This window comes from Leopardus geoffroyi, chromosome B1 (genome assembly GCF_018350155.1).
Source record: "Leopardus geoffroyi isolate Oge1 chromosome B1, O.geoffroyi_Oge1_pat1.0, whole genome shotgun sequence".
Lineage (NCBI taxonomy): Eukaryota > Metazoa > Chordata > Mammalia > Carnivora > Felidae > Leopardus > Leopardus geoffroyi.
In genome coordinates, this window is record NC_059327.1 from 70,711,627 (window position 1) to 70,732,064 (window position 20,438).

At 37.2% G+C, this 20,438-nt stretch overlaps 1 protein-coding gene across 1 annotated transcript in view; it reads left to right on the forward strand.

Moving 5' to 3' along the window:
- The window catches only part of PDGFC (platelet derived growth factor C), a 205,917-nt gene that overhangs the window by 109,715 nt on the left and 75,764 nt on the right, over positions 1–20,438 (forward strand). Inside the window, exon 2 of the mRNA XM_045464701.1 lies at positions 4,579–4,774. Coding sequence (XP_045320657.1) covers positions 4,579–4,774 — 196 coding nt within the window. The remainder of the gene's footprint in view (positions 1–4,578; positions 4,775–20,438) is intronic.

Below are 20,438 nucleotides of genomic sequence, written 5' to 3' on the forward strand. Positions count from 1 at the left end.
TGCTGTTGTTTTTAAGTTATGGGAAACAGTAGATTGAGCCTATGTAGTATATCATTGTACTTTCGTATCAATAGTCAGAATTTTAAATATTAAACGTAAAAATAGGGTACTTCTATGTACGTTGGAACTTATGGAAAGAGATTTGTTTGCATTATGGTGCTCAAGCCTGTCTTCTCTATACAGAATCAGGTAAGATTAGGACGGGATTATTCTGGGTTTTCTAGGCAAAAAGGCACCAGCTAAGGGAGTCAGTAAAACTGTGCACATGTGTATGTGTATTGTATGAGTTTGACTATTGTTAAAATTGAAGTTTGTTAATTGAGAGTTAATGAGAGCAAAAGCAGAGATATCTATATAAACAAATTAACAAGAATAGGATAAAGAAGGATTATTATAGACAAAAAAAAAAAAAAAAGAAAAAAGAAAGAAAAGAAACTGAACAGAGCAAAGCACAAATAAGACCAATAAATACGTGTATTTGTCAAGTAAGGATTTGGAAAGAGACGCAACTATTAGAGAAACATTTTTGTAAAAAAAAAAAACGTAATTTCAGAATAACGTACATTTGGAAGTAAACACATCAGAAATTTCGCAGGATGTCTGGGAAGTCTACCAGTTTTCAGGTGACCTGTCTCTACAGTTGCCTATATGAAACAGGAACAGATTTCTTCAGAACTCCAAAACTAACCAAGATTGGAGACATTTGTTGTTTACATTAGGTAAAATGTTACCCATTATGAGTTTCACATTATTTAGATATTATCTAGAAACCTTTTTTCTTCAGTTCTTTTTAAAACATTTTTAAGTATTATGATTTTTATTGCTTGTTACATTTTTCTTATTCTTACCCTCTTTCCGTCATTGTAAACATGTCTTTAAGGGGACTAATACTATGAAATGCATGGCAAATATTATGAAATTGCTTTGACTTAATGCTAAAATAATTGAATAATATAGATATATGATTATATATCATTGAAATATATGTACATATGTAGTCAACAATTTTACAGTATTTACATTATTATTTTTATTGAGGTGTAATTGAAATATAACATTATATTAGTTCCAGGTGCACAGTATAATGATATGATACCTGTATACATTGCAAAATGATAGCCACAATAAGTCTAGGTAACATCCATTATCATACATAGTTAAAATTTGTGTGTGTGTGTGTGTGTGTGTGTGTGTATGATAAGAACTTACTAGATTTATACTCTTAGCAAATTATAAATATACAGCATAGTATTATTACCTGTAGTCACCATGTTGTATATTACATTATATCCCATGATTTATTTTGTAACTGGACGTTTGTGCCTTTTGACCTCACCCCCCCTTCACCCATTTCACCCACCCTCCACTCTACCTCTGGTGATCACCAATCTGTTCTCTGTATCTATGAGATCCTTTTTTGTTTTGTTTTTTTTCTAACATTCCACATGTGAGATCATAAAGTATCTTTCTCTGTCTGACTTATTTTATTATAATGCCCTCAAGGTCCATCCATGTTGTTGCAAATTGCAGTTTCTTTTCCTTTTTATGGCTAATATTCTATTGTGTATATAAAGCACATTTCCTTTGTCCATTCACCCATCAGGGGACTCTTAAGTTGTTTCCATGTCTTGGCTATTGTAAACAATGCTGCAGTGAACATGAGGAGAAGCAGATATCTTTTCCAATTAGTGTTTTATTAGTATTTACGCTATTATCTCCTTCCTTTTTTTTCTATTTTTGACTCGCTTTGGCTTTCAATAATTTTTCCTTAAGAGGGGCTGGGCAAGATAATGTGAAAGGGTATATAATTATAAATTTTTAAATTTAGTGTTCATATATATTTTCATTTTTCATGCTAAATTCACTATCTAAGATGAACCAAGATTGATTCCTCTTTAGAATACATTGCCAGGAGTGTGTTGTAAATAATTTAGAGTTTTGACTAAAAACATTGGTTTTATTTCTTTGCTACTTTTCTTTGAGTATACTGTCCAGTGGATCGTACATGTTCAATAAAATAGTCATAGAATATATACTTCTCTTTTCCTTAAAATACTAGTTAAGTTATATGTTTAGAAAGATTATTTTTTAAACAATGAAACTACAGATGTAGACTCCTAATTTAGTAGAACTTAATGTGTGTTGCTTTTTTTTTTTTTTTTTTTTTTTTTTTTTTCTGATTATAGCCCTGGTTGTTTGAGATTCACATGAAAGTGACAATCCGGTGTAAATCCTATGTGTTTGGTGGCAAACCTCACTGCATTTAGAGATGAGTTTTCGGGAGCAGTAACTTACAAGGAAGTTTACTATCCTTTGACCACAGAGGAGACCTAGATGTTTGGTCTTTAAATTATGTTTAATTAGAGTGTCGTGGAAATGTGAATTATAAAGAAAAAAAAAAGATGTAAACACCATTTAAGTGTATACATTTTGGCAATGATCTTTTGTGACTGAGATTATCAAAATAGAATTCAGATCTTTTCGTAGCTATTCAGTTTTCTAGATTGTATATGAAAAATCATACACTGCTATATTTGTAATGAGTGCCTTGGTTTATATCAGGCATTTTTTTAGACAAAATGGGGCAAATAATAAATTGTAGCCAATCTAAGTGAAGCCATTCACTTCTTGAGAGACAGAGACAGAGCATGAGCAGGGGCGGGACAGAGAGAGAGGGAGACACACAATCTGAAGCAGGCTCCAGGCTCTGAGCTGTCAGCACAGAGCCCGATGCGGGGCTTAAACTCACGAACCATGAGATCATGACCTGAGCCAAAGTCTGACGCTCAACCGACTGAGCCACCCAGGCGCCCCTAAATTTTCATGATTTTTATTTATTTAAGAAAAATTTTTTAATATTTATTTATTTTTGACTAGAGAGAGAGAGAGACAAAGCATGAGTTGGGGAGGGGAGAGAGAGAGGGAGACACAGAATCTGAAACAGGCTCTGGGCTCTGAGCCGTCAGCACAGAGCCCGATGCGGGGTTTGAACTCACAGACCACGAGATCATGACCTGAGCTGAAGTCGGATGCTCAACTGACTGAGCCTCCCAGGCACCCCTGTTGTCATCATTTTTAAAAGAAAATTTGTCAGAATAGAAAAGAATTCATCTAACTTGATAGATCCATCTTTGTTCTCAGGAGATAGATTGGTGCTAAATTATGTGCATAAAAGAAGTATTGATTATTTCATACAAGTTAATATAGCCAATAGCAGTATTAAATATTAGCATCCAATAAGAGGGAACATGTTTCTGAATAGGAAGAATGGTGACATTAAATGATTTAATTTAAAAATTCTGTGGCAACTAACACATATTTACTAGTATAATGATTTTTCTTCATAATGCACACTGGTATATATTCAAAGAACTTATATTGGTCTTAACCCTGTCTTCCAACCCTGACCATATAAAATAATACTTACCAGACTGATTGTTGAAATAGCCAAGTTTAAGAGAATGAAAAAGCTGCTTGAAGAATCATAACTTCAACTTACTAAAGTTATTTTGTTTTTTTTTTTTTTAGCAATAAGACAGGTTATTCTTTAACCTCAAAATCTTCCAGCTAATACATGACCCTTGATATTCAGTCTTTTAAATTCAAGAAATTTCTAAGAAAAGTATTCTTAAATTGCATTTTATCAATGTGAAATAATGTAATTTGAGTAACATAAATACTCAATGAACAGTTGCTACAATCACTGCTGAAGAATGGGGGCAAATTCACTATTTGTATTTAAAAACATTTTTTTAAATTTTATTTTTGAGACAGAGAGAGACAGAGCATGAGTGGGGGAGGGGCAGAGAGAGAGGGAGACACAGAATCCAAAGCAGGATCCAGGTTCTGAGCTGTCAGCACAGAGTCTGAAGTGGGGCTCGAATCCACGTGCTGTGAGATCATGACCCGAGCCGAAGTCAGACACTCAACCCACTGAGCCACCTACGTGCCCCACTGTTTGTATTTTTAAACATAGAATTATATGCAAGTTTCTTTTTAATATGACTCATATTTGATAAGTTCTTAGAGGATGAGGGCCTTAAGTCGGCTTTGTTATGATTTCAGGAATCCATGAGTTGGTAGTTTGACATTTCAATAATTAAGACTAATGTGTTATGTTCTTTCAAGTATAAAAGTACTGAGGTTTTTATTCAATATTGTTAAAATAGTTCCTTTTTGGGGTGCCTGGGTGGCTCAGTCGGTTAAGTGTCCGATCTTGGCTCAGGTCATGATCTGACCAGTTTGTGAGTTTGAGCCCCACGTCAGGCTCCATGCTGATAGCTCAGGCCCTGGAGCCTGCTTCGGATTTTGTGTCCCCCTCTCTCTCTGCTCCTGCCCTCCTTGCACTCTGTCTCTCTCTGTGTCAAAAATGAATATTAGAAAAATAAAAAATAGTAATAATTCTTTTTTTTTCTGGGTGAGTTCTGAAAAGAGTGATACTTGGTTTCTGTTGTGTGAGACATACCCAACACATGTTTGGGTTAAAATATGGATGATAGAGCAAACATTTATTTTGAGACCTGCAGTTTTCGAGATGTCTGTTCTAAATGTGTGTCTATGCCTCTATTTTTGCTTTAGGAGTACAAGATCCCCAGCATGAGAGAATTATTACTGTGTCTACTAATGGAAGTATTCACAGCCCGAGGTTTCCTCATACTTATCCAAGAAATATGGTCTTGGTATGGAGATTAGTAGCAGTAGAAGAAAATGTTTGGATACAGCTTACATTTGATGAGAGATTTGGGCTTGAAGACCCAGAAGATGACATATGCAAGTAAGTTACCATATTCTTGAAATTCAAAACAGAGTGTAACGACTGTTATAGTTTTTCAAGTTGCTTCATTTTAATGATGTGATTTTATTTTATTTTTTTTCAATATATGAAATTTACTGTCAAATTGGTTTCCATACAACACCAAGTGCTCATCCCAAAAGATGCCCTCTTCAATACCCATCACCCACTCTCCCCTCCCTCCCACCCCCCATCAACCCTCAGTTTGTTCTCAGTTTTTAAGAGTCTCTTATGCTTTGGCTCTCTCCCACTCTAACCTCTTTTTTTTTCCTTCCCCTCCCCCATGGGTTTCTGTTAAGTTTCTCAGGATCCACATAAGAGTGAAAACATATGGTATCTGTCTTTCTCTGTATGGCTTATTTCACTTAGCATCACACTCTCCAGTTCCATCCACGTTGCTACAAAAGGCCATATTTCATTTTTTCTCATTGCCACGTAGTATTCCATTGTGTATATAAACCACAATTTCTTTATCCATTCATCAGTTGATGGACATTTAGGCTCTTGCCATAATTTGGCTATTGTTGAGAGTGCTGCTATAAACATTGGGGTACAAGTGCCCCTATGCATCAGTACTCCTGTATCCCTTGGGTAAATTCCTAGCAGTGCTACTGCTGGGTCATAGGGTAGGTCTATTTTTAATTTTTTGAGGAACCTCCACACTGTTTTCCAGAGCGGCTGCACCAGTTTGCATTCCCACCAACAGTGTAAGAGGGTTCCCGTTTCTCCACATCCTCTCCAGCGTAATGATGTGATTTCAAATGGCATCTTTTGTTCTGTTTTTCTCATGTTTTTCTGATGATCCAAGAAATTTACCTTATTTAAGCTATGTTTCATTCAAAATCAGGAGACACATACTGTACATATGCATTCATTGGTTCATATACTGAAAATGGTTTGAAGTAACTTACGGCACAAAGTACATATAGAATAAAACAATTTGACATGACGCGTAGAGAAAGAAAAGCCAAATAAAGGAATGTAGTTGTGCCAGAAAACCTAAGTTATGATTAGTGCTGAAAATTTTACATTTTCTCTTCCCGATAGCCAAGTCAATAAAATAAACAATAAGTATTTAAAAGAAAAAGCAGTGCCCTTGGGTGCATACTACCTAAATACACATATGGATGCTTACACGCACACACAGGATTAAAGAAATTTGGATATTCCGTCACAAAGAAGATATGCAATTCTGAAAGCAGAATTAGAAGTTTAGACTAACATTATGGTCTGCCAGGTAGAAATTCATCATAATTCTCCTAGAGGCATTCATGAACCAGAGTCAGCTGGAGTCTTTCACCCACGCAAAAGACCACCTACTGTATGTCATACAAATATTACTCTTTAAATCCTATGTGAATACACTTGTCAAGGTTGGGTGGTCTTATGAAGACTTTTCACTTCAATGGCATTTGTATATCATGAAAATATTTTACTTGAGCTTCTTTGTGGGGTTGTTTTCTCTTTGATATACAAGTTAAAAGAGAATTTTCACTTTATGGTATATTACAGATAAATATTTCAATGCAGATGAAATAAACTTTGTACTTGCTGTCATCACAGTTTGTATCTTTAACATTTGTGTAATGACTTTTTTTCACATTTCTTCTGTGACTATGCATTTCATGTTATTTTTTTTTTCTCTTACATCTGTAATCTTTGACTTTGAGAACTGGAAGCTATTCTAGCTGCCTTTAGAGACTGTTATTCAACCCTTCATTTTATGGATAAGGAAACAGACCAGAGAAGGAAAGTAGCAGCCCTAGATACCATTCATATTTTATGCCTAAACAAATGCTAAGATCCGTTTTTCCTAACACACATGTAGATAGTTTTTCACCATGCTAGACTCCGCCTCCTGGCTTCTTTTCATATGCTGGATTCCATAGCCTTGTTAAAAATTATGATGGCTTTAAGATTTTGCTCTCCTTGAAGATTCTTAGCACGTTAATCTACAACAGTTTCGTGCATGCTGACCAAAGACAGGAGTCTTCTGGGTCAGAGACATCAACAGCAGAAGCCAGAATGTTAGCCCTTCTTGTGCCACGTTCCCTAGTTCCTGTTCCTACAGGTCAACGCCAAACGGACCACTTAACACCTGCACATCTGGGAGGTTGTGTTACAGGAGAGGCATTATATGCATGTGTGTGTGATGTATGTTAGTAGTTAAGTAGTAAAAATTAAACCACCATCCAGCATGCCTCGCCTAACTTGTGACTGAGCTTTACTCATTATTAGGCTCAACTTAAGAAAAGTGACACTTTCAATAATTCTGAACCTCCTTTCCCTTGTTCCTCCCTAATTACACCTTCTTCTTGTCCCTGCGAATATAATCATTGTTCTAAGCGTTTTTTTCCCCGTCTACTGATTTTCTCTATAATTTTACGATTGTCCATTTGTCTATGTACTTTCCTATAAAGAGTGAGTTGGTTGTTTTTTTTTTTGCCAGTGTTTGAAATATAGACAATGGGATAATACTGTATTTAAACTGAAAAATGTGATATTTTAACATCAGTTCATGTTGACGCAGATAGCTTAGATCATTTGTTTTCCTTGATGTATAGTATTCCGGTGTATGGTGAACGTTTTTGGTCTATTCTACTTGATGAATGTTTGACTTGTTCTCCTTGTCCGAAAGTGCAAGAAAAAAAAATTCTGAGTCTGTATCTAAGAACCACATTGCTGTTTTCATGCATTTACGTTTTCAATGTTAGTAGGTAAAGTTGATTTTTAAAATGACCAATTTATATTTCTACCAACAATATGCAAATATTTCTGTTATACCACATTCTCAACAACCTTTTGGTTGTCATTCTTTTCATTTTTGGTAGTATGGAAAGTATAAAATTGTACCTCAATATTAATTTTTATTTTTGTTTCCTGATTACTAATGAGGTTGATAAATTTTTATATTATTATTGCCCACTCATATTTACTTTTCTGTGAAATGTCTGTTCATATCTTTTATGCGGTTCTTAGTAGACTGCTTGGCTATTTAAATTTTGCTTTTCTTTTTTAAAAAAAAATATGATTATTTTATTTTTGAGAGAGAGAGAGAGAGAGAGTGAGCAGGGGAGGGAAAGAGAGAGAGGGAGACACAAAATCCGAAGCAGGCTCCAGGCTCTGAGCTGTCAGCACAGAGCCCGACATGGGGCTCGAACCCATGAACTGTGAGATCGTGACCTGAACCAAAGTCAGATGCTCAACCGACTGAGGCACCCAGGCACCCCTAAATTTTGCTTTTGTTATTTAAGTCTTTGATTCATCTGTAATTATTTTTGTCTCTGGTGTGAGGTTTTTCATTAGGGTATCCATAGTGTCCCCGAATCATGTACTAAATAATCACTCTTTCCCCCCAGGGATACGCAGAGCCAGTAGATTTGTAATCAGATTTCTGCATATGATTTGTTCTGGTACCTGGGGCTCTGTTCCTTTGCTCAGTTGTGTCCATCTATATACCAAAATGATGCTGTCTTAATTATGTAGCATGTAGAAGCTCTGTGATAGGGAAGTCTCACCTCTTGTTTCTTCTCTTTTGGAACATCCGTGCTATTTTTCATTAATATATTTTTAGAAATAGGTTGCCAAGTTCCTTGAAAACTCCTGTTGTGATTTTTATTGTGATAGCATTGGATATATAAATCATTTTGATGAGAGTTGACATCTTTATAGAAATAACTTTCTGTCTTGGAGAACTTTTGTTTCTCCACTTATTGGAATCTTCTTTATCATCTATACATTTTTCAAATGTTCCTTTTAGAGATGTTATGCATAATTATTTAGATTTATTTCTATATTCTTTATAGACTTGCTAAAATCCCCTTCCTGAAAAATATATTCTATTTGTATATTGCTGGTAGTTAGAAATACAGTTGATTTTTTTTGTACTGATCTTATATCCTGCACACTTGCTATAAGCTCTTTTATTTATTTCAGTGATTATTCTGGGAACTGTTTTGGATTTAAGCAAAAAAAAAAAAATCACATGATTTGTGAAAAAAGATTCCTTTCTCCCTTTCAGTTTCTCCACTCTTTCTTTTCCATCTCTTATTAAGCTGTAGATTGTCTTAGTAGGTATCCCTGTCATCTTTCTGATTTTAGAGTTTCTTTAAAAAAAAAAACTTTAAAATTTGGAATAACTTTAGATTTATGGAATGTTGCAAATATAGTGCAGAGAATTTCCATATATTCTTAACCTAGGTTCCTCCAATGTTAATATCTTACATAACCATGTTATATTTGCATCATTGAAAACCTGACATTCTTGCAATACTCTTAACTACAGACTTTATTCAGATGTCAGTGGTTTTCCCTCTTTATGTCCTTTTCCTGTTTTAGGAGTCTTTCTAGGATACGCATATTGCATTTGGTCCTCATTCTTATCCAATCTGTGACAGTCTGTCTCTTTCATTTTATTTTTCGACCTTGACAGTTTTGAAGAGTATTGATCAGGTATTTTGTAGAATGTCCCTCAGTTTAGGTTTTTCAGATCTTTTCTCATGATTGCACTGAGGTTATGGATTTGGGGGAAGAATTCCAAATAGATGATATTCCCTTCTCCTCATATCATATCAGAAGGTACATACTGTCTCCCTTAGTTATCATTGATGATGTTAATCTTGATCACTGAGGGTGGGTTGCTCCTCTGGTAAGGAAGTATGTTTCCCTTTCATTAGCTGTTAGCTGGAGGCATGTAACTAAGTCCAGTACATATTCAAGGAGGAGTGATTAAGTTCTGTATCCTAGAAGGGGGTTATTTGGAATTTTTCAGAACAGAAAATTTGTGTTTTTTCCTTCTTCCCTCCTTCCTAACTCCCTCCCTCCCTCCCTTCCTCCCTCCCTTCCTTCCTCCCTTCCTTCCTCCCTTCCTTCCTTCCTTCCTTCCTCCATCATTTATATCAGTATAGCCTCATGGATATTTGTTTTATTACTTGTGTTATAATCCAGTGGTATCATTATTTACTTTACAACTGAAATTGTTCCATTTTTGGCCAGCGGGAGTAAAAATTGTGCTGTTAATATACCAATATTGATTATGAAGATTTTTTAAAATTTTATTTAAACCCAAGTCAGTTAACATATCATGTAATAATGGTTTCAGGAGTAGAATTTAGTGATTCATCACTTCTGTAGGGTATGATGATTAATGGAGATTCTTTTTTTTTCTTTATTATGTCAAGTACTTCCTTAGTTTGTTTAGAGACACTTTTCCCATTTGGGAAAATTTTTTTTATTTTTTTAATTTCTGCATTTAAAAAGAAGTTATAGACATAATGACACTTTATACTTCACCATAAATCACCTAAAACCAAGGATATTTCCTATGTCATTTCAATACCGTTTTCACATGCAAGAAATTTAATATTAATATGAAATTATTACCTAATACATAGTTGATTTTCCAATCTCCTGATCCCAAAATGTTAACACTTTTTTCTTTTTTGTTATTATGTTTTGATTTTGAACAAATCATTGACTGTATATTGCATTCAGTTATTATAACTCTTTTCTTGCCTTTTCTTGGCTGTTATGACATTGTTTTTTTTAAACAGTCCAGGACATTTGTTCTGCAGAATCTCTTAGTGTCAATTTCTTTGAATATGTCTTCATAGTTAGGTCCTGCTTCAATATTTTGGCCAGAATGTTCTCTAGGTGATGGGCACTTCTGATTGCTCTTAATTCCAGTTTATTGTATTATCAGTGATGTGAGTTTGATTTCTCAATCCTGTTTTAGTTGTATCCTACCAATTTTGATAATGTGACATTTTTAGTTTTGTCCATTTGAAGATATTTAAAATGTCCATTGTTTGCTTCTTTTAAGCCATTATTATATAGAAGCATATTGTTCACATTTTATATAAAACTATGAGGGTTTTAAGTGCAGATTTGAGGCTTTTAAATGAGAGATTTCTAAATTCACTTAATTTGGAGTAAAAAATATGGCTTGTTTGTCTATGACTGTTTAAAATGTAAGACTTGGCTTTATTTGCTTCAGATTTTTAAGTTTTCCAAGTGTACTTAAAAAGAGAGTATATTCTTCAGTTGTGTGGTGCAAGTCTGTATATGTCCATTATATTAATTTGTACAGTTGATCTGATCACAGCATCAGTATCTTTCCTGAATTTTTTTTTGATGTATCAATTACTAAGAGCTGTATTAAATTCTCCTAACTGAGGATAAATACACTTGTTAGTTTCACCATGTAGGCCTACCTTTTTGCTTTATGTGTTTTTTGCTTTATATGTTTAATTTTTTTTTGCTTTGTATGTTTTTATCATCATATTATTATATATTATTAATATTATATTATTTTTTGCTTTATAGATTTTTAAATTATGTTAGTTGGTGCACAGAAGTTCAGAGATCTGACCTTGTTTAGTCTTCATTGATGTTTTTTTGGTTTGGCTTTAAAGTATATTATGCCTATCATATTAACAAACTACCTCAGGTAACTGCAATCATTATTTGCCCGACATTCTTTCCATTCATTTACTTTCACCTTTCCTGTGTCTTTCTTTGTGCATGTGTGTGTGCATGTTAGTATGTACATCTGTGTGTGTTTTTGTTTTCTCTTATGAAAGGAATGTGAGTAGCAATAAAATAAAATTCAGTAAAAAAATCTTTATATTTAACTTAGGAATTTCATATAGTGCATTGTTTCTTATTATGTATATAACTTTGGGTTTGTACTTCATTTTTCTGTTTCTTCAGTTTCCTTCCTTGCATTTATTAATCTTCTTGTTCCATTTTTCTTTTCTGTGAATTTAGAAAGTATACATCCATTGTCACTTTTAAGTGGCTACCTTAGAAATGCCTATTTAACTTAATATCTAAAGCTAATCAATGTTTAGATCCCCATCCTCAAAATATAAAATTACCTGAGAACATGTTAACTGCTGTGGAATGCTCACTCCCCAAATACCACCACACCTGGTTGATAAGACAGAGCTGTGTTTATGGCTTCCCACGATGACAGAGAACACCGCCTTCACGGTTTTAGTCGTGTCTGGGGGGGAAAAGCAAAACCAGATCTTGTTGAGAATTTGAAGTTTGGTTTAAAATGGATCCTTCAGTGTGGAAATTTGATTAGAATTGAGAAAGGCTTATGATATAATAGCTTAGAGTCTATTGAAACAAGGCAAGGACTTTCGGGGTGAGGGGTTCAGCAGTGCTGGATTGTGAACTGTTGCTGCTTTTAGTTGAAGGAGTTAACGGCCCTTTAGGGAAGTTCCATATAGCCTGGGCAATAATGAAGACACTAAAATAGTAATGTCTTGTTACTGTAAACTGTTAACGGGGGGCGGTAGGTGATTTCATTCTTATTGTCCATGCTGGTTTGGTTCTCATTGCATTTGACCCCACTCCTGATGGTATGTGTCATAGAGACTGAGGATTTCAGTTTTGTATTTTTTTAACTTTGTATGTAAGACATTTTATTATTTTCTTTTTTTTTTTTTTAAGTTTATTTACTTATTTTGAGAGAAAGAGCGCGCCTGTGTGCGCAAGTGGGGACAGGGCAGAGAGAGAGGGAGAGAGAATCTCATAAGCTGTTAGATCACGACCTGAGCTGAAATTAAGTCAGATGCTTAACCAGCTGAGCCACCCAGGTGCCCCATATTTTCTGTGAACAATATTTCTTTAGCTATACCCATGTGTCTACTTTTGGTGCCCCGAATATGTCTTCATAGTTAGGTCCTGCTTGCATTTCAGAATTTTTCTGCGTTTTTCTTGCATTTCACAGTTTGTTTTGTAGAATTATTTTACTTCCTCCTTAAGTAGAGTGTTTAAAAGTCTCTTAAGTGAAAGCCTGTTGGCAATAAGTGCTCAGCTCTTCTGTATTTAAAAATGTCTTTATTTTACTTTCATTCTCAGAAGTTAGTCAGAATGGATATAGGATTTGAAGTTGTGTGTTTGTTATGTTCTCAGTAGCTTGAAGATAGCATTCGACAGTCTTACGGCTGCTGAGAAGACAGTCATCAGATTGTGGACATAGCCTTATAGTCTGCCACTGAGTGGTCCATTTTACAGAGAGAGACATGTGCATAGCAGGGATGTGAGGGAAGGGATGGGGTTAGGGTCCGGCTCGGGGCTTCTTCTCTTGTACCACTTGTGGCTCATTACACCCTCAACTCCTTCTCTTGTGCCCCAGGGCCCAGCAGATACTGCCAGGACTACAGGGCATATTTTACCTCACTGAAATCTTCACTTCTTACGCTTATTTGTCTTCCAAAGAATTCTCTTATTTTCCTGATGTCTCACTATTACCTTAAAACCCACTTATTTTCTTTCAGTCATTTATTCAGCAATTTTGTTTTTAATGTGCCCAGAGGAGTTTCTCTGCCTAATTTTGTCGACCATGTGGCTGGAATGTAGACTGTCGTCGAGCAGAATAAAGTTTTTCCTTAACACGGCTTGGTACTCTCAAGCTCAAGTTTAAAATTGTTTTTTTTGTTTATTATTATTATTTTATTTTTTTTTAGAGAGAGAGAGCACGAGTCAGCGAGCGTGGCAGAGGTAGAGGGAGAGAGAAAGAATCTTAAGTGGGCTCCATGCTGAAGCAGGGCTAGATCCCAGGACCGTGACCCTGTGTTTTAATGGCAACATTAACTTCTCTCCATTATAATGCCGTAGAACAAAAATACGTATGTTGGCCCCATCCAAGTGCATTTTAAGAATTTAAACTGCCCCATTTTAAATATTTTCTCAAGTCTGAAACATAGAAGAGTCTAGAAAACCTGAATCACTATGTTAACTGTATCTTTAGAAGAGGACAGACTCAGGTGAAATGTTTGACTCTTTCCCCATAGCCCTACCGGCTGCTCACATCTTCTGTTATAAAGAGAAACACAGAGCGAGCTGTGTCTTTATGCTCTTTAAGACTGGTACTATTGGGGCGCCTGGGTGGTGCAGTCGGTTAAGCGTCCGACTTCAGCCAGGTCACGATCTCGCGGTCCGTGAGTTCGAGCCCCGCGTCAGGCTCTGGGCTGATGGCTCAGAGCCTGGAGCCTGTTTCCGATTCTGTGTCTCCCTCTCTCTCTGCCCCTCCCCCGTTCATGCTCTGTCTCTCTCTGTCCCAAAAATAAATAAACGTTGAAAAAAAAAATTAAAAAAAAAAAAAAAGACTGGTACTATTACAAGGAGCAAAACAAGTCAGAGGCAAATTAGACTTTATTGCTTTAACAAGCGGACAGGATATCCAGACGGTATGGTGGAGGGACTGGCTGGAATATGGAAGGGACGGACGAAGAGAGAGAGAGAGTGGGTGTAGTTTGCTGTAAAAGATGCTTAAATATGTCAGTGTTGTGTGCATGTAGCTATTATGTTGATGACATATGGCGTACCTAGGAGGACTCATTTCTACTGGAAAACATCTTTTAATTCTTTCTGCTTGCTTTTCTAAGGCAAATAATCTGCTTATTACATATAATATTTTACAGAGAGACGGACCATAATGGATAGCATTTGAAAAAAGATAGTCAGTCTGCCCAATTTAAAATATTACCTCGTCTTCACCAAAATGACAGAGTTTCTTTTGGAGGAACTATTATGCCCCGTCACATTAGAAATATTTCAACAATAGAAATGCTAAATATGCTAAATGAAATAAACAGGTTCTTTTGTTAATATTTCGAATTTCAGATGAACAAAACTGTTTTGTGGTTTCGTTTTGAGAGAGAGAGAGAGAGAGAGAGAGGGAGGGAAGGAAGGAGGGAGGGAGAGCATGCACTGGGGAGGGGCAGAGGGAGGGAGAAAGAGAATCCCAGTCAGCTTCCATGTGCAACGTGGAGCCCGATGCAGGGCTGACCTGAGCCGAAATCGAGAGTCGGACACTTAACCAACTGAGCTCCCTGGGCGCCCCTAGTTTGTTTTTTTTTTTTAATTAAAAAATAATCTTTTGGATATTTTCCTCTCTTCCCGGCATTTATAGTAGGACTACTGTGGCATCATTATTTGCTCATTTATGTACTCTCACATTCAACAAGCACTTCTTGAGCACTGTGGGAGGAGATGGCCCATGCCCCTAAGGAGCTCACAGTGCGGGGAAAGAGGCAGACAAGTAAATAGGCAATTGTAATAAAACGCCACCAGTTCCAGAATGGTAAACAGAGAGTCTAGTCATGACTGTAACTGGTTATGTTTAGATCACTGTGTTGACCATTTTCTAGCGCATACCCCTACTGTGTATTTTACTAGCAACAGTCTATAAATAAATATTATTAATTTATCACGGAGAAATCGGGATGCAGCAGTTAACCCTGCCATGCAGCCCTCGAAAACTCAGATACTCATTTTTTTGTGTTTCACTCTAGTAGATAGAACTTTCAAGGACAGTATGGATTCCTAATACCAATTTTACAATAACAGTGCAAGCTGTGAGTGATAAAATTTTCAGGCAACAACTGTTTTATGAAAAGTATGTAAAAATATTCCTTAGTTTCATGACCATATAGATGAGATGAAAGGAAGGCAGTATTATTTATTTAGCTAATAATGACTTTAGAGACCCATAAGTGTGTCATAAGAATCTTTTTGCCAAGCCAAATGTTTTCACGAATTCCTTAAGAGGATCGAGAAAAAAAAAGTCACCACTTTTACTATTTTACTAACCACCACTAGCTACTACTGCCATAAGCGACCTTAGGTTTTAGCACCGGATTCCAACGTGTCACATGAAGCTCCGGACCTACATAATCCCCAGCCTGAGCCTGCAGAACTGGGCCCGATGACGAGTAGCTGGGTGTTGAACTATAACTCAGAGCTTCAGTCCTGTTCATGATGGCAAGAAAAAGAGCCAAAAATCACAGAGCAAGTGAGGTACACCTTGGGAACCTTTCTGTAAGAGCAGATAAGGTTTGCCTGGTCAGATGATGGTTTGACCACTTTCTGTGACATGCCTGCTTCACCCATTGGCCAAGGGGAAGGGGAACCAGATTGACTTAGAGCATCCATTGTTCATCCCCACGACTTACTTTAGGGGCCCATCTATGCTGAAGCATATGCAGGTTGGTTAGCTAAGTAAATCACTTACCTTTTCTTTTTTTATTTTTTTTAAACGTTTATTTTTGAGACAGAGAGAGACAGAGCATGAACGGGGGAGGGGCAGAGAGAGAGAGGGAGACACAATCTGAAACAGGCTCCAGGCTCTGAGCCATCAGCACAGAGCCCGACGCGGGGCTCAAACTCACGAACGGTGAGATCATGACCTGAGCCAAAGTCAGACGCTTAACCTACTGAGCCACCCAGGCGCCCCAATCACTTACCTTTAAGGAGCAAGGGGAGGGTGCACGGAAGTGAGCTGTGTAAGCAGACAGTAGTGTCCTGCTATTGTCGTAACTAAAAAGTGATGTAAACATGAAAGCATAGCAAGGTTACTTATCATCCAGAGAGGTATGGAAATACAGGGTGAATTAGAGCCTGGGAGCATAGATACGACCTCAGTGGGCTGACAAACACTGAAAAGTACTCAGTAAAAGTCAGTTCGGATGAAATAATAGGCGGATTAAAGAGGGATGAGCACTCCACGTAAAGGAAGCCTGCAGGTGGCAAATGCCTGGAATAATTGGCAGGCGGTGAGTTTCTCTGGAGCTTGAGAGATGGTGGACGTGTGACAAAGGGGAGGCTGTACTGTGGGTAGGGTCGAACTGGGAGGGATGTTTGGTAGGAAGCGGATAGATTTGGACTTCCTTTCTCCCTTCCTTATGCTATCAGAAGCCGAGGGTTTTGTTGCAGAACCAGGTAGGGTACCGGTCTGTATTTTCGAAAGAGAGCACTGACAGAAGCATGCAAAACAGATTGGAGAATTTGAAGGAAGTTCTACCTAACACCTGGAGTCGTCAGGAGGAATTTTGTTATTGCTCAAACAACAACACGTTACAGGTACACATTCTCTCGGACCTCCATTTTGCCTGATTATTTTCTCATTGATCCAGTCGCAGAAAGCATATATATTCCTCTCTTACCATTCCTCTTCCTGCCTTCACCGTTAAAGCTCTGTGTGGGTGGGTGGATGCCCACACATGTATGTGCAAAGAAAAGCTACGGAGATAGCCCAATGCCTTTTATTTCAAAGATACATTCTTTTCTGCTCCAGGGCACACGTTTTTGGAAGAACAAAACGACCAATGTCAACGTTGCTGACATTGGAAATACTCGTATAAAATGACTTAGAATGTTAGATGATCATTTTATTATGGAGAAGAGATAAATGTCTTTCCTCTTTTCTCCAAGGGTCAGGCCAAGTTTACCTGGGCTCTGAGAAGAACAGATGATACAGGCCAATATCGCATAGTGTCTAAGAATAATAACACTAGTTCAGCGACAGATGCACCGTAAAAAATTTAAGTTTCTCTGGTAGGTAGTAGTATAAGTCAACTATATACGTGGGAGTCATACATGGAAATATAACCTGAAGACTCTTTTAGTTTCAAGCAACCACAAATAAGTAACCAGCTTAGAAAGGAAATGTTTGGATCACGTTTCTGAACATTTCAGGGATAGGCCTTATCCAGGTTCCGAATGATGCCATCAACTTTCTGTCTCTTTTTCTCTGCCTCTAAAGACTCGCTCCCTGTGGTTGACTTCTTTGTCAATCTGTCTGTCTTCATAAAATGCAGAGAAGTGCCAAGATTTTAGCACTTGCAGTCTCTAAAGGCTGCAAGAACTTTTCCTGTACAAGCTCTCAGAAGAGTTTTGATTGGCCTGGTTTAAACCAAGTATCTATCCCTGGACCAATTAATATAGAGGGATCTAGGTGCATGTGTTACTGTTCTTGGCAAGACTTGGATTACATGCCCATCCCAGGGCCAAGTGATGGACTGCGATTGGTGGAGAAATGGTCCCTGAAAACAAAACGGTTTATTTTTTTCCACCGGAAAGACGAAGAGGAGCTGGTGGTACAAAAATAACCATCTCCATTATCAGTGTGAAAAGCCACAAAGAGTTGAAGTGCAGCTTTCAATCGTCCACTTAACTGTTTTTCCTACCTGCATCTCTGGCCCAGAGTAAAATTGTCTTTAGAGTGAAGATTTGCCAGTGCCCTTTCCAGCAACTCTTTTGAGTGTAGTTAGTTCGATGCCATAATTTATAGTTTGGTTATCCTTTGACCTCTGTAGCAATTACTTTTGTAACTTAAAAAAAAAAAAAATCATTCCCAAGAGGGCTTAAAATGAAGGGTGGGGATGTGACCAAGTCTGAGATCAAGGGACTCTGCCCTTGGCTAATGAGATGTTTTGGTTTTATGTTTTGAAATGTTCAAAATCAACATTTCAAGTAGAGAAAGAATGTATCCTGCAACTCCCAAACTCGTGTCTGGCTCACCCAGGGTCTGTCTCTCACTGGCCCTTTACCTTTTTTCCCTCGGCATCTTATCCTCTCCTCTTCCACTCCCCAAAACCTCCCTCTGTTCTTTGCCCTCCTTTTCCACCTTCTCTGCTGGATCATTGCCCAGATACTGCTTTCTGGCATTGATTTAGAATGAGTCTTACAGTTTCACACTCTGAAGATTTGGGAAGATTGAAATGCCATTCTTTGTGCCATGTCTTTGCTTTCAGTTGCAATCTTGATGCCACTGGGATAATGATGAGACCTCTTGTTGGAGTTATCCATCTGGTACGGGGACGTCCATATGGACAACTTCTGGGACCAATGGAATACCCATACTCCTAGCCAGCTAGCCAGTCACCTATGTATGCAATTTTACCCAAGAGAAAAACTAAGCAAGAACCATAGAGCACCAGTCACGAATAAAGGACCTCTAGATGTGCAGATCTTCAATATACTGTTGTAATTCTGCACTGGCCTTTCTTTTCTCAGCACTTCCATGTTTTATGCAGTTGTTTCTCCAGTATTAAGTTATTAACATTATTTTGCTGAATGAACTTTCGAGTCACACACTTTCTCCTATTCATCTGGCCCTGACTCTTGGAGAACTAGAATGTGTTCAGATCTCAGCTTTCTTTGTGGAACAGCCTACCTTCTGAAGAAGCCAATCTTTAAATAGGCTGTCTCCTCTGGATTTTACAATACAGGCAGGTACTGATTTGAGATTTATTTTTAATTATTTGATGAAATTGTTTGTAATTATTATTTGATTTCCCTCTGAAGTGTTTTTTTTTTTTCCCAGAGTGACTCCAAAACATCTAAATTTTACAAAAAGATTATTGTTCTGCTATGGAATTAACAAAAGTGAGATTAACATAGTTAACAAAACTTGTCCAAGTTAAGCTTAAAAGATTTTGTTGTATCTGATTCACACGTGAAGGTACAGAATAAAAGTTAAAGAACACCTCCCCAGCTTCCTTGGCAATGTTGGTCATACTTGTATCTCTGTTTTCAGTAGAAGGAATGGTACAAATATAATATCCTATTCTGTGTTTGCTGCAGATGAGGTAGCATAACCATGAGTCTTAGTAGAATGATGCAGTATTGGTCATAACAGATGCTTGGCTCCCGGCTTAAGAACAAATGGCAAGACCTCTGTGTAGTCACAGACATTCACTCAAAGGTGAGAAAGGAGGAAGGAGGAGACCGAGGTTCCTGCCCCTGTGGAGTTAACTTTGCCTTTGTGACCACCCATTCAGAGGACTAGGATAGCAGGTGATCTGGTGAGATGTAGGTACGCAAATATGCTCTTGCCCAGAGTAAGGTATACCTTCTTTAATTTCTGTCAATAGATATGTTCAGGTTACTGGTACATGTAGAGGTGTATGTTTCTATTCCATTATTAATATCCTAGAGGAGACCACAGGAAAGGAAATTTGTCTTCATTCCATCAAAGTGATATCCTGAGTGCATTTTTTTTTTTTTAAATTTTTTTTTTTTTTCAACGTTTATTTATTTTTGGGACAGAGGGAGACAGAGCATGAACGGGGGAGGGGCAGAGAGAGAGGGAGACACAGAATCGGAAACAGGCTCCAGGCTCTGAGCCATCAGCCCATAGCCTGACGCGGGGCTCGAACTCACGGACCGCGAGATCGCGACCTGGCTGAAGTCGGACGCTTAACCGACTGTGCCACCCAGGCGCCCCATGAGTGCATTTTTCAGTACATACAGTGGTAGGACTACCAGTTTGGGAAATGAGGAATTCCAATTATGCTTTGCTCCATGTAGTATACTGATCACTTACTTCTATCTGTAGGATGAATTGGCAACTTATTTATGTGAGAGATTTTAATCTACTAGGAAGAACACTAGCTTGGAATGCCTACATGTTTCAGATTCAGCTCTGACATTGGCCACTGGCTATTAGCCTTGGTTAACTTATTTATTAGCCTGCTTAATAATTATATTATTAGATTATAACCGAAATGAGAGATTGGGTTCCAGATGAAGGTTGAAGTCACTTACAACACCGAAAGATTTGTCTCCCTAGAATATTCACAAATATACAGGGGCACTAACATTTATTTTGCCTTGATCCCAACAAGAATAGTTCTAAAAAAGTTCTTTTGAAAATATTCACTTAGGATAATATTATAACTTTTCTGTTTTTCAATGGAAAAGAATCACTTCAGAGTTTTCAGACTGTTCATTTATACATGATCCTTTGAATTAAAATTCATTTTTTAATTTGACATTGGTTTTATGGTAAATTCTTAAAGTTCTGATAAAGTCCATATTGTAATCACTTTACAAAAAAACTATTTTC